Source organism: Dryobates pubescens, chromosome 36, assembly GCF_014839835.1.
Source record: "Dryobates pubescens isolate bDryPub1 chromosome 36, bDryPub1.pri, whole genome shotgun sequence".
Lineage (NCBI taxonomy): Eukaryota > Metazoa > Chordata > Aves > Piciformes > Picidae > Dryobates > Dryobates pubescens.
Window position 1 is genome coordinate 489,912 of NC_071647.1, and position 27,716 is coordinate 517,627.

The 27,716-nt window shown below is 62.2% G+C and overlaps 1 protein-coding gene across 1 annotated transcript in view; it reads left to right on the forward strand.

The window, feature by feature from the left end:
* The first annotated feature begins 19,650 nt into the window (after positions 1-19,650).
* ZNF385C (zinc finger protein 385C) overlaps positions 19,651-27,716 on the forward strand; it is a 42,735-nt gene continuing 34,669 nt past the window's right edge. Inside the window, exons 1-2 of the mRNA XM_054176805.1 lie at positions 19,651-19,723; positions 25,819-26,067. Of these exons, the coding sequence (XP_054032780.1) occupies positions 25,821-26,067 (247 nt within the window). The 5' untranslated portion in view covers positions 19,651-19,723; positions 25,819-25,820. The remainder of the gene's footprint in view (positions 19,724-25,818; positions 26,068-27,716) is intronic.

The window sequence follows — 27,716 nt, forward strand, 5'->3', positions numbered from 1 at the left end:
AACTGAGCTGGGGGAGGAATAACGAAGGCTGAGGGCTTGGAGACAGAGCCAAGCACATTGGAACTGCAGGCCCAGCCTGCAGGCAGGAGAGCACAGAGCAGCTGGATCAGAGCCCTGGTGCCTTCCCTGAAGTGATGCTCTGGTGGCACCACAGGTGCCTGGGCCAGGGGTCCTGAGCCAGGGCCTAAAAAGAGGCTGGAGGTGGGGGTTGGTCTCTTCTCCCTAGTATCAGGTGGTAGAATGAGAGGAAAAGGCCTGGAGTTGTGCCAGGGGAGGGTGAGGTTGGGTGTGAGGAACAGTTGCTGTGCTGCAATGGTTGGTCAGGGGCTGGCACAGGCTGCCCAGTGAGGTGTGGAGTCACCATGCCAGAGGTGTTCAAAACCTGTGTGGACATGGTACCTGGGGAGAGGGTTTGAGGGCCATGGTGGTGTTGGGCTGAAGGCCAGACTCAATGATCCTGGAGTTGTCTTCCAGCAGAAACAATTCTGTGGTTCTGTGGCTCTGCCCCACACAGAAGTGAGTTTGGGCAGCACCAGGATGGACGATGGGGACGGGGCCTAAATTCTGCTTCCCAGACACATCTGAGAATCTATCACACAGGGTCTCTGCTACAGCCCCTGAGCATGTCAGGCCCTGAGGTGACCTTTCCTGGGACAGCTGGAGCCTCCCGTTCTGCACCAGGGGAAATTCCAGCCTGCTCAGGAACTCGATCCTGCAAACCATCAGCTCTTTCCCCACGCTGCTTCTTCCTCCCCTCTCCCGCACTGCCAGGAGCGCGTGGGGGTCCCCACATCACCCGGGGACCCCCTGGTCCTGCTCTGTTGCAGCGGCTCCGTGCCCCGCGGCTGCTCCTCTGCCGCCCCCCGCCGGGAGTCAGAGCCGAGCGTTCACACGGCAGGCTGCTGCCGGATTAAACAAGGGGATTAGCATCGAACGATTTCTCTCCCGCCCCGAGCAGGGAGGCAGGAAATAAAACCACTGCAGTTTTATTCTGCTTAGGCTAAAAAAGCTGCCTGGCATGCAGGCGGCTGATGCCAGCCTTGTTGGTGGCACAGGAGGCATGTGCCCAGGGGTGCTGAGACCACAGGCTGGGGAAGGTGTCCCTGCTGGGTGGCACTCGTATGACTTCAGCCTACACATGGGGAGCATCAGATGCCCCCGGGGAGGGCACAGAAGCTGGGGCTGGAGAGGGGCAGGATCCCAGCCCCCAGCAGCATTCCAGCACCTTCCTCCCTGCCAGCCTGGGCTCAGCTGTGGATGGCAGAGGATGGAGCAGCCTTGCAGGTGGGAAGCAAATCTGCCTTCCCAGCAGCTCCCAGGCTCCAGAGCCGGGGGACGGTGACGCAGCTCTGCTCTGCTGGCCGCGGTGCTGCAGCTTTCATCCCAAGCTTCCTCCCCGCCTGTGATCGCAGGACCGGCTGCTGGCACCGGGGCACGGCGCTGTCCTCGCAGCCACCTTGCAAAAGATGAAATAAACCCAGGGTGTGCTGGAGGAAAGGAGCTGGCACGGCTCGGGCAGGGCAGGGGCAGAGCAGGCAGCTCGGGGCTTGGGACAGAGATTCGACATTGCTTTGGAGCAAAGTGCCGCGGGGCAGCACCCAGCCCCACACCCCCGGGGCCTCTCCAGCCCAAATATCCTCATCCCTGGAGGCTGCTCAGCTGCTCACCCGAGGAGCGTTCCCAGGGCAGCCAGGAGGGGACTTCCTCCCGAGGAGGGTTTGCTGTGTGCCTCCTTCTCCAGCCATGGCTGCCTGCTTCTCCCCGCTGGAGTCTGCTTCTGGGCCATGCCCCGGGGGGTTGTGGAGAGGAGATGGGGTGCAGCATGGTGGGGAGGAGACCCAGGGACAGCTCGATGGGTGCCAGCAGAGCCCAGGGCCTGCAGGGGCCCATGGCACAGACTGCAGTCAGAAAATCCCCCAGCAGGATTTCATGCACTAAATCTCGGGGCTGAGATTCTGCTGAGGCCTGGCTCTGTAATTGGATCTGCCAGGGACCTGTCACACTTCATGTGCAGCTGCCAACGTGCCCAGCACTTCCTTGCCATGCTCTGCACCTGGTGCCAGCTCTGCCCTGCTCCTACCCCTCACAAGAGCCTTCCCTGGTGCCCACTGCCCCAGCCCACCACAGAACAGCCCCCGTGCCACTGCCCAGCCTGGCGATGGGGATGGCTGTGATGGGAGTGCTGCTCAGCCCACCCATTCCAGCCCCCAGCCCCTGGCATTCCACCTGCTGAGAGCTTTCCCTCCTTGGGGAGCACGAGGCTGGGAACATGCAGTGCCCTGTCCCACACTGGTGCTGCCAGCTGCAGCCCTGAGTTCCTGTGCATAAAGCAGGAGATTTTACACCCAAGGAGAGGTTCCCAGGCAGGACCAAGTACACGTCTGTGGGCTGGGATTTAGGGGATTCTGAGTGAAACATCCAGGGGCTTCCAGGAGTTCCTCTTCCTCTGTGCTGCAGGGACTGGGGAAATCTGGCTGCCTGGGATTTCCCAGCTGGAGGAGGGATCCAGCTCACTTCCAGCCCTGGGAGCAGGGTGGCACATCTTACCCCAAGATGACTCAGTTCCCCTCCTCGCTGCCAGGGAAGGCGGTGGGGTGGTGCCAGTGAGCATCGGTGAAGCGTGGGAACCCAGCAGCCTGCAGCCACCATGGAGGAGGAGGAGGAGAAGGAGTGTGCCCATGTATTCCTCACCTGAGTGAGCAAAGCCTTCATCCAGGCTTTGATTAAAGGCCACCAAACAGATTCTCTTTGATTCTTTATTTTTGCTCCCTTCATTTGTCCCTTGGAGCAGAGGGTTGCTCTGCTACTTATTAGTCACAAAGCCCCAGCCCCACGCTGCCTTCCTGCTATCTGAGAAATGAATTATTAATGGTGCATTAAACAGAGACTGGGAAGGGGCCCTGGGACACTGATAATCAGGAGCTAATTGAGGAAGAAATGAGATACTGCTCCCCTTGCAGAACGAGGACTGTGTGGTGCTGGGTACCGAAGGTGACCCTGCTGCAGCTCCTGGCCCAGCTGCACCAGGCTCTGCCAGCCCAGCCCTCAAGGGCAGCTCATGTGGGCATGGTCTGGCCTGGCTGGGATGTTCTGCTTTGGTTGGGATGCTCTGCTCTCTAGGATGCTCTGGGATGCTCCCCTTGTCCCTGGGGTGATGGCCTACCTTGTCAGTGGCTGCTCAGCATGCTGGATCCCACCTAGGCCTCAGCTGAACTTCTGCACAAGTGACCAGAGGCTGAACCATTTCTGCTGCCTTTTATTTATTCTTTGATTGTTTTTCTCCACAGCTTCGAGCTACAGACCTGTCAAACTTCTCCTCTTCCACCCTGACAGCATTCAAGCATTAAAAAGGTCTCCTTTTTTAAGCTGGAGCCAGACACCAAACCTGTGTGAGCTGTGAAGCTCCCGCAGCAGCTGGGGCCAGGCTGCGACCTGCGCTGTGGCACAGTGACAGCTCCTCCCGGCTGGGGAAGGGTGAAGCATTCTTCACAACCAGGGTGCTGAGACAGTGGCACAGGCTGCCCAGGGGTGTGGTTGAGTGCCCATCCCTGGAGACGTTCAAGACCAGACTCGTTGTGGCCCTGGGCAGCCTGATCTGGTTGGATGTGTCCCTGCTGACTGCAGGAAGGTTGGACAAGACCTTTGAGGGTCCCTTCCAACCCGCTGCAATCTGTGACACCGAGTTTGTGATGGGCTGGGACCCCTGGGAGAGCGGGAAGGGGCAGGGCAGAGGAGCTCTACCTGCCTCCCCCTCCAGCCCCACATCCGGCCAGCTCCAGCAGGGGCTCCCCGCTCCGGCTGGGTCCCGACGTCAGGCGGGAGCAGCGTGGCTCCTCCCGGCTCCTCCCGGCTCCTCCCGGCCCCTCCCGGCCCCTCCCGGCCCCTCCCGGCTCCTCCCGGCTCCTCCCGGCTCCTCCCAGCTCCTCCCGGCCCCTCCCGGCTCCTCCCGGCTCCTCCCGGCTCCTCCCGGCTCCTCTCGGCCCCTCCCGGCTCCTCCCGGCCCCTCCCGGCTCCTCCCGGCCCCTCCCGGCTCCTCCTGGCTCCTCCCGGCCCCTCCCGGCCCCTCCCGGCTCCTCCCGGCTCCTCCCGGCCCCTCGCATCAATATTGATGTGCCGATGCGGTGCTCAGCTAAATATAAACTTTATCTGGAGTTTCATTTAAACATTAAGTGTAGATAATGTATTTATAATTAATGTAGACATCAAGTCCCGTCTCTGGAATGCCTCTGAGCTTTCAGTTATAATTGGGAGGTAAGACAGAAGCTTGAGGCTGGGCCTCTTATCAGTTTCGTTTGAATTTCCTCCTGCAGCAGAGGAAGCTGCTGCAAGTCCTCTCTCATTAGGAGGAAGCCCAAAACTCCCCGAGAGGGGGGAACATGGAACACACTCACCCTCATCCCTCTCCTTGCCTGTGATAACGCTGCCAGGGCTCACAGCTCCCTTCCAAGTGTGGCTTCCCCTTCTGAATGAATCCATTCAAAGTGAACCTCCTCCTCCACCTTTCCTGGAGGCTCAGATGCCCTCCCCACGACTGTGCAGGGGCTTCCTGATCTCCCTGCTCCAGGTTTTAGTTAAAGGTTACGATGGGAAGGAAGGAAGAAGACTGCCAGGAACAGAAAGGTCTCCCTGCTAACCATGGTGGTGCCCTTTGCTCTGTGGCCACACAGCAGCTGATGCCACAGCCAAGGAATGATGCCCAGCACTGGCACAGTGCCAGTTCATTATCCCCTGGAACCTCCAGGAGCAGGAAGGGTGAGAAGAATATTGCATTAGCCTCAGAGCAGTGAGAGGCTGCTGGCAGGAGGGGGAAGCCCCCAGATCCTGTGGAGGGGAGCTCCACAGTTCTGGAATGCCAGGAGATGGGTGAGAGGCCTCATCCCTGCACTGCTGTGCCTGGAGTGGGGGTTACAGCTCCTTCCTCATGGTGGGGTGGAGGCAGGATGAGATTGAAAGGGTTAATGTGAACGAAATGACTTGGTGCAGGAGCTGCAGCCCTGTCTCTGCTCCTTGGAGAGGAAGGCTCCTGACAGCCAAGGTAATGCAAGGTTTGAGATCCATTAGAGTGCCTGTAATTATTTATAGGGAGGAAAAATCCACCCAGCACTTGCAAATGGGATGGCACAGCAAACAAATGCAGCAGGCTCTGGAGAGGGACTCCTAAAACCCAGGGTAATGTACAGCGAGAGCGGTGCCAAGGCTCGGTGGTGCCACAGCGCTGCTGCTGCTCCTGCGGACCTGGCCCCGGCCCCGGTGGCAGCGAGGGAAGGGCTCTCAGCTCAGCCAGTGCCGTTGGGCCAGCTGCTCCTGTCCCAGCACCTACAGACCTGGACAGGGCTGCTGGAGAGCAGCTCAGGGCCCGTCCCTCTGCTCACGGTTTCCTCCTTCCTGGGAGCTGGGGGTCCTTGAGTGGTCCTTCGTAGGCTTGGAGCAGCTTGGAGCAGCTCTAGGTCTCCCTTCACTTCCAGCAGCCTCCAGCCCTCTGCCAGGGACTTCCTGGGGCTGCTCAGACTCCTTCATCTTGGCACCAATTCCACTCTGTAGTGAAGGCTAAGCAGGAAGCGGGCGAGAGCTGCCAGGGCTGAGGGAGCCCCTGGCCAGAGGTCCCGGCGGGGCCGAGCAGCTGCCCCGCAGCCGGACTGCAAAGCCTCATTAGCGCTGGTGTGAAGTGCTTCGAGATCCTCCCCCGAGCGCCCTGGGGGAGGCCAGGAGGTGCTTATGTAACGGTGGCTGGACAGCGTGGTCCTCGGGGCGGGCGGCAGGGCTTCCTCCGCCCTGCTCTTCTCTGCCGGCACCACCTGGCCCCACTCAAAGGTGCTGGAACTGCTGAAATATTAACGACAATGACAACAACGGCGCCGGGACAGCGCCGGGACAGAGCCAGGACAGCGCCGGGACAGGGCCAGGACAGCGCCAGGACAGCGCCGGGCTTCGGCTCTCTGGAAAATGTTGAGCCAGCTGAGTGTCAGCAAAGACACCTTGGGCTGGAGGGTCCCCAGGCTCCAGCTACGACGACTCCAGAGCAAACAGGACCTCTCCTTCCCGCTCCGATTCACCCTGCGGGATCAGGCAGGGTGTCTGGGAGGGCCTCACCCTATCATGGTGCCAGGTTCCGCACAGCAACCCTGGGCGCAGCCAAGGGTTGAAGACCACCAGGGGCCACCCTCCCTATTACCCCCAAGAGTCCTGGAGAGCCATGTTGGCTGCTGCTCTCAAGATACAGGACTGGGGACCCTCAGCCAGGCAGGACTGAGACCTGACCTCTCTGTTCTCAGTGGCACTGGTGCCACTGGGCATCTCTGTGCCCTGTGTTGGGGTGCCCTCCCTGCAGCCCTGCTGGGTCACCTTCTCTGTCTGTCCAACCAAGAACCCTACTGACCCCCCAGATCTCCTGGTAAGGGCCTGGAAGCTGTGGCAGTGCAGCCAAATCAGGGGGCCTCGGGGGTCCCCCCAGGCCCCTCTCTGGCTCTCTGCAGCATCTCTCACCCCGGGGCATCCCGGCCCGAGGGCTATGCGTGGCCCCCCCGGTCCCGGGCTCCGCTGCAGGATGCGGCACCGGAGTGAGATTCTCTCCTCCCACCGCGAATGTGCTCACGGCACCGGGAGGGGACACACGCACACACACCGCGGCGGCGCGCGGGCTGCCTTCATCCCCCCGTTCCTCCTCCTCCTCCTCCTCCTCCTCCTCCTCCTCCTCCACCGGGAGCGCGCTCGCCCAGCCGGGAGCGAGCAGCCGGCGGGAGGATGCTGCAAACGGCGGCGGAGCCGGGCGGCTGGGCAGGTAGGGCGGGTGGGAGAGTGGGGGAATGCCCTGGCCCCTTCGGTACCCCCGAACCTCGCTGGCCGGGCTGCGGGCCCCGGAGAGTTGCGGCCGCAGCAAAGTTGTGGGAGGGGGGCGCAGCTGGGGAGGCAGCGCGGAGCCGGGAGGAGGGAGAGGGAGGGGTGGATGGATGGATGGAGGGAGGGAGGGATGGATGGATGGATGGACAGACGGATGGACGGATGGGTGAGTGCCCGGCCGGGGGTTGCTCTGGTCCCATTCCCCATCCCCGCGGTGCCTGAGGACGGGCAGCAGCAGGGTGCGTCAGGGCGAGGGCTGCGGGGGGGGGGCAGCTGAGCCCCGGTCGCGCTGACCCCACCTTGGGATGTGTCAGGTCAGGAAGAAAACTTCTTCCCAGGAACTTTGTCGAGGGTACGGCTGCAGCTCCTGCACGGAGCTGCCCTTCCCACGCCAAGAGGGACCCGCGTGGGTGACGCCCCCGGCTCCAAGCCATTGAGGTGCCCAGCGTGTGGTCCCCATGGCTGTGTGATGGGCTGGGGTCTGCCGGCAGTACCTGGGCCCGGGCAACATTCACCAAAGTGTCTGTGGGCAGCGAGGGTGGGTGGGCAGTGGGGCCGTATCCGTGGGTGGTGATCAGGTCGTGTCTGTGTTTGGAGTGGGCAGTGGGGTTGTGTCCATGGGCACCGTCTGGGCCCTTTCGTTCTGCTCAGGGTGTCGGGGTGCACAGGGTGCCCTGAATGTGCCCCAGCTCAGGGGTGCCCAGCACTCGTCACATCCCTGCTGTGTCTGAGGCGGGAGAGCTTTGTGATGCAATGGAGCCGAGGCTGCCTCTGCCAGGGGAGATTTGCTCTTGGGGCGCAGGACTTCTGCCGGAGCCTCGCAAAAGCTCTTTCTGTCCACCACCGGGGCAGCGAGCGCCGTGTCCCGCGGCGGCTGCATGCCGGGGCAGAGCCTGCCCTGCTGAGCACCTACCGAGCAGGTCTGGAGGTGGCTGCGGGAGCAGCATCCGCAGCTGGAAGATCTCCCGCTCGCTCCTCAGCTCCTATCAATCCTCATTGTTGCCGACTTGACCGAGCTGAGGTTTTGAGGAGTTGTGCTCGGGGTGCGGTAGGGCTGGAGCAAACCCCGCGGCTCCGGAGAGCGGGGACGTGCCTCTGCCTGCCCCTGGCAGCGCGGCGGCAGGACCGGGGCTGCCGGTCACGCTGGGTGCGCCTGCGGGGGAACAACTTCTTGCTCAGGAGCGGCACTCCCAGCTCTCCTCGGCACGTGGGGCTGCTGTTTGTTTTCACAGCAAGGTTTAAAACTGCTCTTTAGACAGAGGAGATGACTCTGGGTGACGGTAAGGGGTCTAGAGCCCAGCTTTGCGCTCCTAGGAGTCCCAGGTTTCGTTGGCTGCTGTGAGAAGATCAGCACAGCTCTGTTGCTCCAGCTGCCTGCTCCGGGGGGTCTGGATGCGGTGTCAGCAGCCAGCACCTTCTGCCCAGAGCGGAGCGGGGCAGCTGTGGCAGAGAGGGGAGGCAGGAGCTGGCCCCGCGCTGCTCAGCGCTGCGCAAAACCCGTCCTGGGCTGCGCGGCTCCCGGGGGTGTCTGCGCGGAGCCGAGCGCTCTGCGAGCTGCTGTGCCTGCATGTGGGGCACGCTGCCCGAAATAGCATCAATGGGCAGCGCCGCGGTGCGTGACAGGCCGCCGATAAATGAGGCTCTGTCCCTGCTGCCAGCCCGGCCAGGAGCCCCTGCAGCCAGCGCAAGCCACATCCACCGGCAGTGACTTCTTGGGGCTGTCGAGTGGCTGCAGGTGTTCTCCAAAGGGGCACACAGCCCAGTGCCAGCTTCTCTGGGGGATGTTTGTCTGTTGGCTGAGATGGCTCCAGGGGGGTGGCAGAACAGTGATGGTCCCTCGGTAGCTGCTGATGTGGCTCTGCTGCCGAGAAACTGCTGCCATGCAGAGAGCTCAGAGTCAGGCTGGGGACAAGAGAGCCAGGGGGGTTCTTGCTGTGCAGTCTGCCACGTGCAGCAAAGCCAGACTGGCACAGTCCCGACCGTGGCTCTGGGGGTGTGAATGTGCAGAGCTTTGCTCACACGTGTCAGGGTGGTGATGTCACAGCGAGCTGTGACCTCCTGCTGCCTGTCTGGTGCAGGAGTGTCCCTGAGCTCCAGCACCGTGCTCAGCACAGGCTCTGGAGAGGGCTGCTCTGGCTGCTCCCGGGGCGTTTGGCTCTGGTGGAGCAGCCAAGCCACTGGCAGGGACAAACCAGGAGGTTGGTTAAATAGTCCTGAGAATGAGGAATATGTGTTGGGGCTGGTGGCTCCCTGGCCTTGGGGCCTGGTCCCTGTCACTGGACCGTGCAGGGACACATATCCTGGCCATGGCAGGGGGGGTTGGGGGCCTGGCTGCTCAGCAAAGCCCAACATGAACCCATGCCAGGAGATGCCACCTGTGCTGCTGGCTGCATCAGGGCTGCCTTTCCCTCTCCTCTGCTGCTTGGCTTTTCCCTTCTCTCAGCACACAGAGCAGAGACACCCAGCTCAGATGTGCTGAGTCTGTTTCTGCTGGCCAGAAAGAGTTCAAGTGCCACAGAACCTGAGGAGCAAAATGGAAGCAACTGCTTGGCAGCATCACACCCAAATCCACAGGGTGTTGCCCTCTGGGCTGGACCTCAAGGCTGCTTCCCTCTTGCTGCCAGCCACTTGTGGCTGGTGTTGGCTGCCTGGCATTACCCAGCTGTCGTGGCACAGGATGAGGCTCCATCAACGTGCCAGCAGGGCTGGGGGTGGGAGCAGGGGCTTGGGGTGTGTTGGTTTTAAGCCACCCCTTTTCCCCTCAGTGCAAACAGCCCTGGGGGGCTGGCAGGGTGAGCAGCTGCCAGGGCTCTGGGCCCTCCACATGGCACAAAGCTGTGCTGCTAGGAAATGAGAACATTTCTGAGCTGTGATTTCCCCTGACCTAATTATGGAATATTTTTAATTAGTTGATAAGAAAGATCACTTGGAAATTGCAAGGGAAACAGTTTGAGGTTAAGTCCTAATCCCTGCCTGGGTCTGCCTGGAGATGGGAGCCTGCTCTGACTGTGCCAACCTCTGCAAGGCAGGGACAGCCACGGTGCCCAGAGTGCCACGGGGCAAGAGGGGTGCCAGTGGCCCAAGGAGACCTGGCACCCCCTGTGGAGAGGTGCTGAGCTCCTTTAGCCAGCTGGTTTGATGCCACCAGCTGCCCACCTGACAGGGCCTTGCCCAGCATCTTATTTCCAGTGTGGGTATTTCTGGCTCTGACATCAGCCACTGGTTCTTCCTCCATGCCAGGGGAAGAGGAGGAAGCTGCTGAACATGGGACAGGTTTTGCCAGTGGAGATCAGAGGCTGCTCCTCACCTCCCTTTCACCTCCCAGTTCTCTGAGGCCTCTGCTGCCTCTCAGCTGGCAGAGGTCCCTCAGCCCCCTGCAGCAGGGAGCAGCAGGTCAGGGCTCTGTGGAGCTGCCTGGCAAAGGGCCAGGAGCTTTTTGGGGTTATTTGGTTCCTTTATCTGCTGGCACAAGAGAGCCTCTGAGCCTGCTCCAGTGCCCAGGCACAGGGTCACAGCACTGCACGCAGATGTTCCCCGGCCCTGGCCAAGCAGCTCCCCATGGGCAACTCCTGGCACCCAGCACTGCTCAGAGCTTTGGCATTTGGTGCCCACACGATTCTGCATGGGTAGCTCTGGGTGAGCCTGGGCAGGGTCTCCTGGGCACAGAGCTTCAGCAAGAGTCCCCACCATGAGGTGGAGAAGCAGTGGAAGGCTTTGTGCTGCTTCCTCACCCAGCACCCCTGCAGCCAGCACCCCTGCAGTCAGCCCCCCTGCAGCCAGCACCCCTGCAGCCAGTCCCCCTGCAGCCAGCACCCCTGCAGCCAGCCCCACTGCAACTAGCTCCCCTGCAGCCAGCACCCCTGCAGTCAGCCCCCCTGCAGCCAGCACCCCTGCAGCCAGCCCCACCTGCAAGCCCTCCTCTGCTCTGCAAGTCACAAAGGTCTCAGACAGAAGGACTGTGGCTGACAATTAATATTTGTAAGGCCAAGAAGCCTGCTCTGGGGTGGACAGGGACACTGGGGCTGTCCTGGAGGCTGTGTCCTGTCCATGCTGAGGCAATGCCAGCCCCTGTCCAGAGCTGTGCCAGGACTGGCCCAGCCGAAGCTGCTGCTGACCTGGAGCCAGAGGCACCAGTAAGAGGCCTCATGGCCAGCAGGCTCTAACCCACCTCCGGAGGGGAACTGGCTCTGAAGGACCTTGCCAGCCTGTCACCCTCATGCCAAGCCTGGTGGGGGGATGCTGATGAGGACTGAATGGAGCTGGGAGGGGGAACCTTGTGTCCTGTTCCCTGGGAGCAAAGCAGGAGGGCTGGGGGCCTCACACTGTCACTGTGCCCCCACGGTGCACCCTGAACTGCTGGGGGTTGTGGTTTAGTGGGAAGAGAAACAACCACAGCCCAGAGCAGGGTTGGGCTCCTCCAGGATGGTCTGGGGGCTGGGTTTGAAGTGTCAGTTTTCCTGTCACTGTCATCCTCTTCCCTCTCCCTGCCCTCTGCCTCCCGGGGCAGCTGTGGTGCTGCTGCTGCTGGTGAGGGGCTGAGGGCTCCCAGCACAGAGGCTGTCTGTGCGCTGGGGCTGGAGGCTCTGCTGAGGAGCCCTGGGATGGAGCTAGGGAAAAAACATAAACTCCCAAACAAGGGAAGTCTGTTAGTGAGCCAGCAGGAGCCAGGGAGTGGCACAGGGCGGGCACTGGCAGCACTGGGGGGGGCGGGGGTGAGACCCTGGGGGCCTGGCAGCGCGGCCCCCCCCCCCGCACCACAGAGCCCTGCTGCCCGCGGCTGCGTCGCACGCAAGGGCAGAGCCTAAAAATATCCAACTCCAAATTTTCAAGAAGTGTCAGGAGCTCTGCAGGCTTAGTCCTGAGCTCTGTTACGAAAGGGCTGCAGCGGATTAGAGCCTGCCCGGACTAATCCCAGCCCTGTCCGGCGCGGGGGGAGCAGCACTGCCCCCCTGCTGGGGGGGGCTTCGCTGGGGGTCCTTGCTCCCCATTCTAGCTCAGGCTGCGGGGCCAAGGCTGGTGGGGAAGGGAGAGATCCCCCAGCAGCTGCCCCATTTCCAGCCCCCTACTTGCCCTCCAGCCCCACTGGGCAGCCCGGTCCCAGGCAGGGTCCGAGGGGCTGCAGCTGCGCAGCTCAGGGTCACAGCTCTGTCCTCCCCGGTTTCCAGAGGAGGGTAATTAACCAACGGGCAGCAGAGCAGCAGTGTCGGATCAGGGAGCCAGGCCTGGTGCTGTGCCTTCACAGGAGATGGGGATGTGCCAGGTGGCTTTTCAGATGGGGACACAGCCACCCCCTGTCCGAGGTGGGGTCAGGCTGTGGCCACTTGTGAGCTGGCTCCTGGCAGGGAGCTGCTGTGGGGCTCGGCAGAAGCTGGGATGGGTCCCTGGCATTTCGATCACCTCCCCAGACAGATGCTGAGGGGAGATTATTGGCACTGCTCTGTTGCTGCTGGCAGGGATGGGAGCTGGCAGGTCAGGAGGACCCAGAGGGATTTATGGACGCCCAGCAGCCTCCTGCCCCTCCGGGTGCTGGGTGGTGCTGGTGCCTGTGTGGCTCCAGGCAGCAGCTCCTGGGGCTCAGGGAGTCACCAAGGTGGGCTCCAGGAATCCCAGCTCCAGCACCTGCCTGGCTCTGGCCTCTGCTTAGCCATGGGAAAACTTTCCAGTTTGTCCCTGGGGACATTTCCCCTCCGAAGGGCTTGTGCCAGGCCTCTCGGCACGTGCTGGGCAGATGCTGGCAGGTGGCAGAATGCCCCTGAGCGGCCTGGGGGGCAGCTCCCTGCTGCCTGCCTGCATCCACCTGATCCACCGGGGTCACAAAGAGGCCTCTGTGGAGAATTTGGCCTCTCTCTGCCTGCCCCAGCGCCTGGGGTGTAAGTCAAGGGCAGGGAACCTCCAGAGAGCCCAGCCCCTGGCAGCGTGGAGGGCTCTCACCCTTTCTCTGACACCACCAAGCCCTGTCCTGCTGCAGGACCGTGCACAGCCCCCCATGGGTCCAGAGCCCCCTGCCCATGGCCAAGGCCAAAACTTCTGCCTTCCCTCACCTGCTGAGGAGGCAGAGGGAGAGGAGAATCCTTTAAAACACAAACCAAATAAAATTAAGTCTTCTGGTAAGGGATTAAATGGAGGCCCTCAGCTGTGTTTATAGGAGGTTCAAAAGTGAATCTGTTGCCAGACTGAATAAATATTTTGCTCAGGCAGGAGCGAGCTGCAGTTCATCTGTCTTGGAGAGCCTTGAGTGAGAGGGGAATTGATTTTCCTCAGCCTGAACGAGGCAGCAGCTCTCGCAGGCAGGCAGGCAGCGGCGTTCCCATTATCAGCTCAAATGGGGAGCAGCTGGGAAGTCATTACACGGAGAGGGAGAGTGAAGCCTTTTAGGGAGCAGCAGCTCCCCAGCCCCTGCCGTGGCTGGGGCTGCTCTGGCCCCCGGGGAGGCTGTGACGGCACGGGGTGACTGTCTGCCATCCACACCGGCAGGTCTCCGGGGCAGATGGCAGCGGTGGGTGCTGGTCTCACCGGGGTAGGGTCCACCTGCCTACGGTCCTGTGCCGTGGAGGCGGTACAGGGGACCTGGGGTTGGCTGAGCCAGGACAAAGGGAGATTGGTGCAGGCACAGTGGTGGTGCCAAGGATGTGGACCTCAGTCTCTGCTCCTGTGCTGGCCACTCAAGGATCTGAGAATGCCAGCAGTCAGGCTGGCACCACCAAGCATGGAGCAGTGCTTTGCTCTGGACAGACGCTGCTGCCAGGTAAGCTCCAGCATGGCCTGAACCATACTGCCAGGGCTGCCAGGACCTCCTGGCTCGCCAGGGCTGGAGCATTCCCCTTTCCCTTGCCCAGGTCACGCAGGAAGGAAGAAAAGGGAGCACTGTCTGAGTTCTTTCCCATTTTCCAGAGCAGAACCACATCAGGCTGGCACTTGGTCTGCAGGAGCTCCCAGCCCAGGTGGGCAGCCCCGGGAGGAGGGGTGGGCGCGGTGGCGGTGCCAGAAGAGGGTTTGCCATGAGAGCTCTGTCCGCCCCGCGCTAAAAAAAGCCAGGAGCTGAGCAGAGCGATCAGCTGAGTCACCAATCACTCACCCGCGGCTTTAGTCACCGGCTCCCCCACACGGGGGGACGCTGGCTGCTGGGGGGGCACAGCCCGAGCCGCCACCGCCTCGGAGCTGCGGCTGCAAGGAGCAGGGAGCGGCTGCTGCTCGCCTGGCTCCCGGCAGCAGATGGATCCCCGGGCGCTGCGGTCGCCGGAGCTGCTCAATTAATGATGACTCCCTAAAGAAACCATTAATTAATAGCGCCCGGTGCTGCGGCTCCGAGGTGTGCGCCCCGCGGCGGGGGCGGGGGCACGGTGGCAGCCGAACAGCTGCTGCCCGTGCCAGCGCGGGGCACTCTGTGCCCATCCCTGCCCTCCCAGCCCCTCGCCACGGGCACTGCAGCTCCTGCCTGGGGCCGCGCCACTTCCCCAGGGGATGCTGGGGAGCTGAGAGCAGCCCCTGCTTGGGAAGGGGTGCTGGGGGTTGGGACTGTGTGCGGGTGGCCAGGGTGGAGGCGCATCTGAGGTCCCGGGACAGCAAAGCTGCCTCCTGCTCCCTTCGCTTGAGCTGCTGGAGCGCTGGGATCTGCCCTGCTGCTGCCTCCTGCGTGGCGCCTGGAAATACCGAGAAAGGATGGACCCAGGGCTGGGGATCCCCCCACAGCCAGCCTGCTCCCCTGGCCGGGGGACACTCTGTTGCCCTCCCGCTTGTCCCCTGACCTGGGTGCCAGCAGACAGCTCCTGCGTGCCCCCAAGCATCTCGCTGAGGAGCAGGGATCCTCGCTCAGGTGCCAGCGCCTGCAGCTGGGAGCCGAGGGTCGGATGCTGCTGGAGCTGCCGCCCGCGCTGCTGGGGGGGCCGGGGGGTGTCACGCTGCCGGAGCCTCCAGACAGAAATAGCTTCCTGCACAGCCCCATTCCCAGGGAGCCTACGGGGCTGGGGAGTGGGAGGTGGCAGAGCACAGCGCTGGCGCAGGGAGCTTGGCACTGTCTGCTCTGACCCTGGAAGGGGCTTGTTCTGGTGACAGGGTGGCTGCGAGGGGCAGGAAGGAGTTGGCAGCTGTGGGGCAGCCCCAGGTCTGCAAAGGTGTGCCTGGAGCAGGCGTTTCGCTGGGCTGGGCACAGGCTGGTGTGGTATTGGGCTATGGATGGGCACTTGGTCTGCTGGTGCTGAGCCACGCGGGCCGGAGGGGACCGGCTGGTGCAGGGCTGTCCAGCCCAGGAGCCTGGCCTCACCCTGAGGGATGCCCTGGAGTCACCGTGTGATGCTCCAGGGTGGGCACTGCATGGCATCTCTGACACACGTCCAGCTCGTTTGGCGCCGAACCTCACTGTCCCCAACGCTGCTGCCTTCTGCCCTGTCCCAGACCTGGTCTTTGCCCATCCCAGGCGGGTGCTGGCACGGTGGGGCTAGGCATGACGGTTCTGGGCACGGCAGTTCTGTGCCATGGCTCTCGGCCTGCCCCATGCCAGGACGCAGGGCTCTGTCGGCAGGGTACCCGCTCGGGGCCGCAGCCAAGCGCCGGGAACGGCCGCGCCTGGGCGTGGGCAGAGCCATGAAGGGGCTGTTTGTGTGCCTGGCTCCTGGCACTGTTTGCAGACACAGCCCTCGCGTGTTTGCTTAGCAGCGCCGCCTCCGCCCCGCACCAGCTGCCAGCACAGATCAGCCTTTTGCCGCTGCCCTCCACTCGCATCCCCGCGGGCCCTGCGTGGCTGCGGTTGGTGCCGGGGCAGTGCCAGGCTCGCCAGGGTGGGCATGGGGCACGAGCCCTTTAGGGTTGGCTGCCTGGCACAGGGCTGGCATGCTGCGTACCTGCCTCGGTGATGCTCCAGCTGTCCTCCCCGGTTAGTGAGCAGCTGGGCAGCGCAGGGGTGTGATCGGTGCCGGGGCAGCGTGCTGGGGCCTGCGCCAGGAGCCCCTCGCCCACCCTTCTGCACATCTCCGTTGGGAGCCCCTCCCCCAGCTCCCCCATCCACGTGGGGGCTGGCTGCATCCTCTGTTCCCATTGGGATGGCAGCCATGGCACATGCCCCAGAGGCAGCCTGCAGGACTGTGCCTTGGCTGCCTCCCTTGCTCCCGTCTGTGAGGGTGGCACAGTGCCCGCTCATGGACACACTTGGACACTTGGCATGGCAGGGCTGCATTTTCTGGTGGCTCTGCATCCCAGGAGGCCAACTTGCCAGCACCTCTGCCCAGGCCTCCTTGCCACCTGGGGCTGCAAGAGCCAGGGGTCATGCCCAGCCTGTCGTGGGGGCCAGGGGCTGCCAAGCTTGGAGACAACCAAAGGAACCAAAGCAATATGGAAGGAGTTGACTCATCCAGGCCAAGCTTAGCACTGAACTGATTAAACCTGAGCTCCAAAACTGTTCTCCTCTTCCTCCCGTCCTCTAGCCAGCGAGGAAGGCAGAACTTCATTAGTCCCTGTGCAGGAGATGCTGAAAGACAGACAATTAATTATCATCTGTCCCCTTTAATTCCCCAGCCTGGCAGCGACGGCTCCTGGCAGCCACAGGCAAGTCAGCGCTTGGAGAAGTGAACCCAGACTGACCCCAGGGCTCCAGCACAGCTCTGCTCACTGCTGCGACCCTGTACCCCCCATCACTCTTGGGGACCCCTCAGTGGCACCTCCTGGTCCCCACTGCTGCCAGGCTCTGGGGCTCAGCTGTGCCAATCAGGGCGATGGGAACAACTCAGCTGTGTCAGACTGGCCCCCAGCTGGGCTGGCTGAAAGGAGTTCTGGGAGGGGTTTGGTGACCACCTCAGAACGTCCATAACCAAAGGAGAGGTTGCCGAAGCACTCTGCTCCTGGAGGGGTCATCACGGCCGCTCTGAAGCTGGCAGGCACTGCCCAGCCCCTCTCCAGCCCAGGCATGAGAGCAGGGTGGATGCAGAAATGAGCTCCAGACCTCAGTTTCTGGCTCCTCTCCTCCCCGTGGCTCTGGTGCGGTTGAGCTTTGCCTCCCTCGGACCCACCCTTCCTGTTGTCCCCTGAGCAGGTATCCAAGGGCCCTTGTGGGGCTGACGCTCCCAGAGCCCCAGGGATGGTGGCAGTGGGTCCTGGGGGTCCTGCCCACGCAACGCTGACCTCGGACACTGGTTACTGACAGCTCTGCAGAAAGTGCTGCTCGCAAGTTTCTTCTGCAAGCCGTGGCAAGGGCAGGCTTTGATCGAGCTCTCCTCTCCTGTCTTCCTCTCTTTTTTCCCCCTTCCCACCCGACTGCAGGAAGCTTTTTGATCGTGCGGGGCTCAGCGCCGCAGCGGCGTCTCTGCTGTGGGGCTGTCAGCGCAGTGACACCGCAGCGCCGCTGCTCCTCTCTCACACAGGGAATGATTTCTCCTGCTCTTTCTTTGCCCCATCCCAGGGAAAAATGACTGCTCCCAGGGTAAGCAGATGGCCTTGGCAGCCGGAGGAGCACCCCTGAGCTCCGCGGCGATGCCCTGCCCGGCACAGAGCGCCGGCCCTGCGGCTCGGGCCGGGCTGCCGGAGGTGTCTGTGTGGGGAGGTGGCAGCCTGGCTTGAAAGCAAATTGCTTTGCGAATTTATTTCCCTTCCTGTGTATGAAAATGTTTTTCTTAAAGGGATGCTGTCACGTTAAATATGGAGCTGCCAGCTGCAGGCATTAAAAAATCATGGCTCGTCCCATTTTCCTGCCTCCCACTCTAAATTCTAAGAAAACAATAAATTCGGAGTTCTTTTGACTTGTCATCTGCCTCCCAGCCCGGCTCCAGGCGCTGCTTCGAGCTCCTCCTGGCAGTTGGGAACTTCGGGAACTTCGGCTCCGTGACAAGCGCAGCAGATCTGGGGCAAATCGTGCCGGGGTGGAGCAGCGGGGGTGGCTCCTCTGCTGTGCCCTCAGCGAGGGGCAGAGCTCGCTCCCGGTCCCCGCTCTCCAAGCCTCTGCCCAGAGGCTGTTTCTGTCCTGGGGGCTCCAGAGCCGCAGCCCGTGGTCGTGGCAGGTTCAGGCAGCAGGAGGCAGAAGCAAGCCTGAGCTGCTGAATGCAAACAGCTGCCAGAGCTCTGCTTTCAGGGCAGCTCCCCCCAGGGCTCAGCTTCTTTTCTGTCCCCCCGGCCATGGAGCCCCACGTGTGGGCTCTGGAGCCACCTCCAGCAGATCGGGTGTCTGATAACTCTGATTTGAACAGAGCCCTGGCCCTGTGTTGATGGAGTGCTCCGAGGCACTGCCTGGGTTCCAGCAGATCCCCTTGCAACTGCCTGACACTGCCCTGGCTGCACTGCAAATGTCACTTGCTTAGCACTGTGAAATACGGAATTCGGGCTGGACTGCAGGGGCTTGCTCGAGCTCCAACTGAAACTGGAGGCTGGAGGCCTCCCTCTGCCTTACCTGTTTCTGGATGTCACCTTCTGAGAGCAAATAACCTGCAGCAGGTTGAGTGAGGAGATGGGAGAGGGTCAGAATCAGGGCAGGGGATGCCTGGAGCAGCACAGGGGGCACAGTGCACTGCCCAGGCCCAGCACAGCCACGTTCAGCATCACCTCCTTGACTGTGTGAGTCACCACGGGTGTCAGGGCTCTGTCAGGGTGAGAGGAGCCAGCCCTGTGCCCAGAGGAACGTTGCCACCTCTCCAGCGGTGCCTGGGGTTGAGTTCAGGGAGATTTAAGAAACAAAACAGAAACCAAGCCCCACATTTGTCACAGCAGGAAGAGGCAGCTTGGAGCAGCTCGGCCAAGACTTGCCCGGGGGCTGCGTTGGGTTTGCTCCTCAGCTCTATTTTAAGAGGCAGGAGAGCAGCTGGGGCCAGCATCTGCTGGATCCCTTCAGCTGGGCACCCTCCCGCAGCAGCCACCCTGTGATGGTCGCAGTGCCAGGGCTGCAGCTCTGCTTTCTCCCCAGAGCTTGCCCAAGCTGCCTACTCCTCTCCTGCTGCGACCTCTGGATCCTCCCTGCCCTGGACGATGCCTGTGGGCCACCAGCTCAGCCCTGGGGCTCTGCCCACCCGCGTCCTGAGGGAGCTTTGTGCCCTTCTTGAGTTCTGGCACGGTGTGAGGGCTCAGCAGGGTAGAGGAGAGGGCTCTGTGCCGGGCGGCTGCGCCAAGGGCAGGCTCAGCCTCAGCTCGCTGCGGGCGTGCAGCTGGTGGCTCTGCCCTGCTCTTGGTGCTGATCGCAAGAAACCTGAAGGTGTTGTGGTCTTGCAAGCCCCGTGCCAGGTGTCCCCCAGCTGGCAGTGTGTGGGGCAGCCAGGGGAGCAGCTGGCACCTTGATCTTCCCTCTCCCTTTGCTCCCTTGTGCTGTGTCAACATTTGCAGCTGAACCCCAGGGACTCGGCGCCAGGCTCCTGCTGGCACAAGGGCAGTTAGGATGCTGCCAGGAGCCCACCCAGCCCATCCTCGCTCACCCAGCCATGGTGTGTGCCCAGGACAGCGTTGGCCAGAGCTGTACCATCTCATTTATCACTCCAAAAGGACACAGCCTATGTGACCTGCCACCAGCACAGCTTCTCTCATTACTCTGCCTGCTTGGTCCCTGCTGAAGGTGATTAATCAGCTCATTAGGTGGTGTTAGAAGCTGAGGGATTGCAGGACCCTGGGGTGGGAGCTGAGAGGCACTTCCTGGGTGTTGGCTCTTGAACACCTTCTCTTCAGCGGTGTTGCTCCCACAGCATCTCCTTTAGCTGAGCTTTTTGCTGTCCTGGCTGCCCGGGAGCAGGGCTGGGATCTGCTGATTCAGGGGACACAGAGCCCTGCGGTGCTGCTGAGCGCTGATGTGCAGAGCAGAGGACAGGCACAGCACCACTGCTGTGCCCGTGCAGTGCCCTCTGTGTGCCCACACTGCTGCAGGATGTCCTGCTGCCCTTCAGCATGTGAGAGTGGGCCTGAGGGGGACCCTGGTGGACATCCAAGGGTAAGAGCCAGTCTGGATGTTTGGGGGGCTGAGGTTTGGTGTCTAAGCATGGTCTGAGCCCCTTGAGGGCCCAGGTCCCCGTGCCAGGAGCCAAGCTGCATCCCTAAGCCTTTGAGGAGGGCTGGGTCATGCTCATCCTCGCTCTGACAAGGGACAGTTCATGAGCTGATCCTAAAGTGAGCCTCCCTGGCATCAGCAGAGCTTGTGTTGGGGCTGGGGGGGGCTGGGAGGGGGGCAGAAGCAGGCTGGTTTGATGCCATGAAATGCTGAAAGGGATGTGGGCATGGCCAGGGTCCTCTGATGCCTCTGGGCTGCCCACGTCTGCTCAGCTCTCAGCCTGAGACCAGAGCACCTCCCGGTGCTGCAGCAGGTCTCCTGGGCCACCCCACGTCCGGGGGGGCCGAGCTGCAGCCTAGCCCAGGAGCCCTCACCCCTCCCCGCAGCGCCCGGTGCCCCTTCACGAAGCCACACAGGGAACTGTCTGGCTCTGACCTGCGAGGCAGCCCGGGAAGCCCCCTGCCCCCCAGCAGTGCTGCTGCCGGGTGCCCTCTCCTGCGCTTGGCTGGGGGCAGCTCCTCCAGGCTGGCTCCTGCCAGCTGGCACCAGCGGCCCCGCGTGACGCTGGAGGCTTGCTGGAGGCTGCTGAGCCGCGGGCGCTCTGCTCTCGCCCGGAGCCTGCTGATGAGGGCTGATTTAGTGGCCATTGAACCACATTTGAAGTGCTCCTTGAAATGTGAGACAAGTGCTGGAAGCTCTCGGGGTGTTCGCGGTGCCCGGGCGGCCACGGGACACGGGCAGGAGCCGGCTCGGCGGCTGCGAAGGGCAGAGCTCGGTGCTCGCTTTGGTGCCCAGGTAAGAGCCTCTGGCATGGGCTGGGGACACCGGGCGCTGCCTCCCCAGCACTGCCCAAATGGGTGGGTGGGCTGGACAGTGGCTGTGCCAGCCGTGAGGGGGCTGTGTGAGGGCAGGATGGAGTTGCTACCTCCCGTCAGTGGGCTCCTAAGCAAGGTCTGGGGTTCCCTGGGGCTGTGGCTGGGGGGCACTGGTCACAATACCACCCGGCCCCGAGGCGTGATGGAGTCATGGAGCTGCTCCAGGGCTGGAGCTGCCTCTCTGCTTAGCATAGGTGGCTGGGGGCTAACTGGGGCCACCAGATGCCGCTCCGGGGGATGCTGTCAGCTCAGAGGGCAGATTCCAGGAGCAGCCCCAGGGGAGCCGGCGATGCGGGGACCGGAGCTGTGCTCGGGGCGGGGCAGTGACGCTTGGTGGCTTTCCTGTGGACCCCCAGGGTGCAAACAGGGTGGCTGCAAACAAGGTCAGTGCTGAGGGGGGTTGAGCTTTGTGACAGCTGCTGGTGGCGACTTTTTGCCTCCTTCTGGAGCTTGTGTGGCTTTCACTCCCCGTGGCCTGCGCTCGGAAAGCAGATTCAGAGCTCTGGGATCCTCTGAACCCAGATCAGATTTTGGGGTTTGGATTCCTTGCTCTCTTGGCAATTTCACCCAGACTCCAGGTTCAGGTGGTGGTTTCCTGATCCCACACTGGGACAGATCCTCAGACGAGCAGCTCCATGCCAAAGCAAATGCAGCCTGGGTGGGAGCTTTGGCTCCACCCAAGCCCCATAAAAGATCCAGGGGACACAAAGCGCTGCTGAAGGCAGCAAGGAGCTTGCTGGTCCCTGCTGAGCTGGGCAGGTACTTGGGCTGCAGCAGCACGGGAGCCTCTGGATGGTTTGTGTTCAGCTGTGTCCCCTGCAGCCCAGGATGGGCTCACCAGGGCTGTCCAGGAGTCATCTGCAGTGTCAGACTCAGAACCACTTTCTCATCAGGATTTCACACCTTGGCCACAACTCACCAGCCTGGTGACTTGACTTGTGCCCAGGCAGCTGCTTTTCTGGGTGCCAGTCTCCTGCCCCTGATAAAAAACAGCCATTGGGAGGTCTGGGGGCAGCCACCAGAGGAGGTGGGTGGCTGTGAGATCCCTGCCACGATCTCTGAGCTCCTTTGCAGGCTGAGGCTCTGTAAATGTGTCAGCACATTGCAGATGTCTGCTGGCATCGTCCTCACTAATCCCCTTCACTCCTCCTGGCTGCCATCGAGGGCTGCTGTTGCCCACAGGCTCCTGAATGAGCCACCCAGCAGGAGGTGGTGGCCAAGTGTGGCACAGGGCACCGTCTGGCTCGTCTGCACTGCCCTGGGGCTCACTCAGCCTTGGCTGTCCCTGGGTGCAAAGGTGAGGGACACTGTCCCTATGGCAGCATGGAACTGCTCCAGTGCCCACAGCCCCTGTGGGAAGCTCCTGAACAGTTTAGGAGCTGAGGGGAAGGATGTCCCAGGGTGGGGCTGCTTCCAGAACTCTGCTGATGACTGCACAGAGCTGCCCCAGGGGCATCCCCAGAGGGGGTCTGAGGGGCAAGCCTGGGTCCTGCAAAGGGAGCCTGGAGCTGCTGGGGTCTTGGGAAATGGCATCTCACTGCCTTGTGCATGACAAGGCCAAGGCCAGGCCAGGTGCTCAGGAGATCAGTTGGGGTTCTCCAGAGGCCAGAATTAATGTGTGTTGTGGCATCAGCTCTTGTGGTGCCCAGGGATGCAGCATCCTCGGGGCAGTGCCAGCACAGGGACAGGGCTCCTGCTGCCCTGGGAGGTATCTGGCTCCTGGGAGGAGAAATGGCTGTTGGTGGGGAAGTGTGGCCTGTGGTGGGCTGAGCTGGGGAGGTCAGGGGATGGAGCAGCTGCTGCAGTGACCCTGGAGCAGATGAAGCAATGTGTCCTCACCTGGCAGAGCCTGGCTCTGCTGTGCCCCTTCCACCTGCTCTGGAGAGGAGCTGAGCTCTGCCCCTGTGCCCTCATGAGCTGCAGAGGTTTTGTCTCTCACTGCAGAGATTTAATGTCTGGATTTTAAATTCTCCCTAGCCCTTGTCAGCACTTTACAGCCTTTGGCAGCATGTTTATGGTGCCATTAAAGAGAGGGAGAGACCCTGAGGTTAGGGGCTACTGTACCAGAGTATAAAACTGACCTTAAAATGATGAATTCCCTGCACAGAGCTGCAGGGCTGGGGACACCAGGCTGGCTGCTGGGAGTGATGGGGGATGAGGGGATGGCAATCCCAGGATCATTTTGTTATTCCAAGTGATTGTGAACAGTAAAAGCAGTGAGGACTGGGGAGGAGAAGCTCCCTTGGACTGGGAGATCAAACTACTGCTGTCCTAGACTGAGGCTCTGTGTGCCATGGAGTGGCCAGGACTTGAGGACCAGGGCTGAGAAGCAGAGTTGGGCCAGGGGCTGTCCATGCTGGGTGGGCAGCATGTCCTAGGAATGCTGCACCCTGGGAGGACTCCATGCTCACCCCTGTGCTGAGACCCAGACTGCTCTGACCTTTATTTCAGAGAGGTCTGGACATGTGGCAGGGAGCTTTGCACACCCACTCGGCTGGCACAGCCCTGAAGGGCTCCAAGCAAAGGGTGGTGAAAGGGGCAGATAGTGAGGGCCACGGTGAGCCCCAGGAGGTGTGGTTGGTGCTGATCAGCTGGATAAAATCTGGACAGAGGCAGACAGGTGCAGGCTCAGAATCCTCATCGCAGTGAAGCCCTGAACCCCTCGGGAAGGCCTCCCAGGAGCTGAGGCTGCTCATGCTCCTCCACGGAGCAGACAGGTTGGCTTCGTGGCCCCCAGGGTGGGATCAGGTGCTGGGTAAAGGATGCAGTGGCTCTGTGCTGCTGAGTCACCCTGGGGCTGTGGGCAGTGTCACTTAACCCTCACCATGCCTCAGTTCCCCTCCTGTGAAAGGGGGTAGCAGCCTCCCAAAGATTCTCGATGTTTTGCTGGAAAGGCAAAATCTGACCCAAAGTAGCTGTGGGTCAGGGAGCTGTCGCGGGCAGTCACCTGGCCCGGCCAGGAGTGGCCGAATTTATGGCCCTGACACCCGAGAAGCAGAGCAGGAGCAGCAGCAATTAAGTGAATGAGACGAGCGTGCAATTAGGGAAGACCTTTCAAAGGCTGCCACGAGCAGGGCAGGAGCCGCCGCTCGTCAAAGCAGCAGCAGCAGCTCCGCTGTGAGAGGAGAGAACTTTGGGGAGACTTTGCCCACAGAATGTTCCAATTTTAGCTCCCGGCCCCGGTGTAATTGCATTAAAAATACCCGGGGAGGGGGCGGCTGCCAAGGGCACCCGGGGCCCTGCTCCTGCTGGCGCGTCCTGCCTGGAGCTCCACGTGTCCAGCCGAGGTCCTGTCTCACATTCCTGGTGCTGATCATCTCCCAGATCTGCTTTCCGCAGCCCTGCTAATGGTTATTCTGGGCAGGGCCCCTCCCCGGGGGGGCGCGGGGCTCCCTGTCCATCAGGCATCGATCGCTGCCAGCTCTGGGCAGGGACCGCAAATGGTCGGCCTGGGCAGCTCTGCTGTGGAGATCTGCCCTCGGAGGGGGGTGGCTCTCTCCTGCCGCTGTGCCAGTCCCGAGTGTGCCAAACCCAGGAGGTTTCACCTGAAAATCACCACCTGCTTTTTGTAAACACATTTTAAGGGAGCCTTGAGCCTCTCAGGGCTGGGCCATGGTCTCTCCCTCCTCTCAAGCACAGGGGCTGGGCATTTCCTCTCCTGTTCATTGGAAGGTGAAGCTGAAGCTTCAAGAACAGCCTAAGGTCTTCAGAGTCCAGGTACCAGAGAGCTGTTGTGAACTTCAGGCTCCTAAATCCTTCTGCCCAAACCCAGGTTAACTTCTTTTGAGTGTGAAGCTCCTTTTGGTTCCTCTGCTTTGAGTGCTGAAGCAGGAGGTTAAGGACCTGCTTGTGAATGCTTTGGGCTAATCATGGACTAATTTAGGCTGGAAGGGACATCCCTTAGGGTGCCACCGGGCTGGCTCCGCTTGCCACAGGGCTGGGATCAGCCTGGATCCATCCCGGCAGGATCCATTAACAGCTGCTCCCAGAGCTTTGGGCAAACCCAGCCTTGGAGAGAGCTGGGAGAGCCGCGGGTATGGCACCGTGAAGATGCTGGGATCCGCTGAGGACCGGGGTGGTCACCACACGAGCTGGAGCCCCCACGCACCCGGGCCGGGGGTATCCGCTGCTGTCCCCGGGTCCCGGTGCTCGCCCCGGACCCCCTCCAGTTTGCGGGGACCAGGGCGCGGAGCCTCTGCGCCCTCGCGGGGCCGCGGCCGGGGCTGCAGCGCCCGGTGCGCCCTACCCTGTACCGATGCCCCCTCCCCTCTCGGGACCCGGCTGCTCCCAGCGCAACGAGACCCCCCGCGTCCGTGGGCTCCGGGCGCTGGGTGGGTAGCAGTCACCCACGCCTGGCTCCTGAGGTGCCCTGAGGGGCTGCTGGGGAGCCGGTGGCCCTCCTCGGGGTGCTCAAGCTGCAGCAGATCACCTTGGGGACAGATGAGCTGACTTGGCCCCTTGGGGTGTCTCGGCCCCGCGTGTCCGTGTGTAAGGGGCAGCTGTCAGCTCCGAGGAGGTAACAGGATCGCAGGGCCTGGGTGACCTTCAAGCCTCTCTGAGGCTCCGCTCTGGATGTCTCACCAGATCCTAGTGTGGGGTTGGGCAGTGGGGGCAGTGCCACTTGAGACAAAGGCTGCAGGAGGGTCCCCAGCTGACCCCAACCCCTCCGTGGGCAGATCCTCCACATGGTGGCCGTGTGTGGGCTAGGGACTGGTCCCACAAAGCTCCGAGTCCAGAGCCGGCTCCTGATGCTCGAGGAAGTGACCGAGGGGCTGGTGCCAGTCCTGCCGCAGTCAGACCCCAGGGCAGCACAGAGGTCCTTCCAGTCTGACTTCTTGCCTGCAGGGTTGGTGACCACTGCAGCTCAAGCCATGGCGCTGCCTCTGAGCCAACAGACCTCAACTGGCCCCAGAAGAGTCTCCTGGTGCTGGAAACTTGGGGATTCCCTGCTCCAGCTCTGACCTCCTGGGAATGCTGCTGCTCAAGTTGTCTTCCTCCATGCAGCTCCTTGCAGGGCTGCAGATGCTGTTGCCTGGGGAGCCCCCACAGGTGCAGGCAGCTTGGGCCCCTCTCAGCTGTGGGAGCAGTGCTGGCTTCCTGCCTCACCTGGCCTCCCGTTCCCGCCCCCCTGTCCTCACGGCGGGCCTGTCCTTCCTCCCGCAGGCATGAAGAGACCCCTGAGCCCATCCCACAGCCCCGGGAGCGGGGTGAGGCTGGTGGAGGTGGGCAGCTGCCCGCCCGGCCAGCCCGAGCAGCGCCTGAAGCGGGAGAAGAAGCAGCAATCGTTCACCCTCTGCGAGGTCTGCAACATCCAACTGAACTCCGCGGCGCAGGCGCAGGTCCACTACAACGGCAAGAGCCACCAGAAGCGCCTCAAGCAGCTCAACAAGGGCAAGCTGCCAGCACCACAAGGTAGGAGCTCAGTGCCTGCCCCTGCTCTGGGCTCTGCTCAGCTCCGTGCTCCGGATCCCTGGGATGCTCGGGAATGCTGCATGCTGTCACCTGCTGCTCTGCCTGGGCTATGGGGGCTTCCCCAGCCCACTGGCACTGCTGCTCCTCAGGAGGGGCTGGGGACTGAGAGCCCACGGTGGTGTGCCAGGTGGATGGACAGCTGTGGCTGTGTGCTGCTGTGGTTTCTGCAGGGGGCTGGCAGGTGGCCTCAGCCTCTCACCAGCAGTGGCGGCAGGGGTGCTGGCACATGGTGGGTGCTGTGCTGTTGGACAAAGCTCATGTGAGGGTATGGACTCGCTTGCCCTCTGCCATCTGTTGGCATTTACCTGCCCTGGGCACAAACAGCTGTCTGCTGCAGATTCTCTCCTGCATAAAAGCAGAGAAATGTGCCCACAGATGCCACCCTGTGCCAGCGCCCGGCCTGCACCTCCTGAGCCTTTTGTGCCGGGTAGCTCCAGGCCGGGGTAAGGACCTAAGGCTTCCAAAGTGCTTTGCAGCTGATCGATGCCTTTATCTGTGGCGGGGGTGTGAGAAGAGAGGATGGAGAAGGGGCAGGAATGTGCTGGAACCCTGTCAGATTCTGTGTTGGTGCCAGCCCCTCGCAGGCACCCTGTGCCCTGGCTGTCCCCTGGCAGCCCACGGCGGGCGGCCGCGTGAGGAGCTGCCGTGCTAAGGAGCAGCGAAAGGTTGGAGTCTGGTCCTGGTGTCAGGAAATGTTTGTCTAATAACATCTGAAGGGCTGGCAAACAAATCTGCACGGCTTGGGGAGCAGCAGGCAGCAGCAGGCTGCAAAACCTGCGTCCCACCCCTCAGCCCCGGGTAGTGGGGTGGGTGCTGACGGGCATCCATGTGCCAAATCCTGCCCTCCCCGCTGCTGGCTCTGTGTGAGCAGGGCCTGGGACACGGGAAGGAGCTGCTCTGTCTGTCACCATTTACTGACAGCTGGAAGCATCCCCTGCTGTTTAACGGGAGCAGGGCTCGTAAATTCCAGCCTGCAGCTTCCAGATCCTGCCCTGCACCCGCGGTGGCTCGGTGGGCAGCTGCCCAGGACTCCTCTCCTCCCGAGCCAGAGAATTCCGGTGTGTGAGCACTGTGCAGCCCCCCGCAGCCCTCTGCCTATGTCCAGGGTTCCAGCTGCAGCCCCCGGGGCTCTGCTGCTCAGGGTGAAGTTGGCTGCTGCTGGCTGGGATTTGCTTAGGTGGGAAAATGCAGATGGCATCGTGCCCCCTGGCTGCCCTGCTCCCGACCTTCTCCCCCACACTTTTGGTGCAAAAATGTCATTTCCAGCTTTGTCACAGGCAACCTTTTGCAGCTCCTGCGGCATGAGCTGGAGGGGCACAGGGCTGTGAATCAGAGACCAGAGCTGGCAACTGGCTGACACAATACCTGTGTCACCATCCTGTCACTGGCACTGCGGGTGCTTGGCACCACCTGGCCTTGTGTCACCAGTGCTGGGAGAGAGGCTGATCCCCCCCAAACCCAACCATCCACTATGCCTGCCTGCAGCCCCCGGAGCCGTGCCCCCTTCCTGGGCAGCTCCTGGCCAAGCTGGTGATGGGCTCCGTCCAGCACCGCCTGTGGTGAGGGCCAGGCCGCGGTGTGGCTGTCAG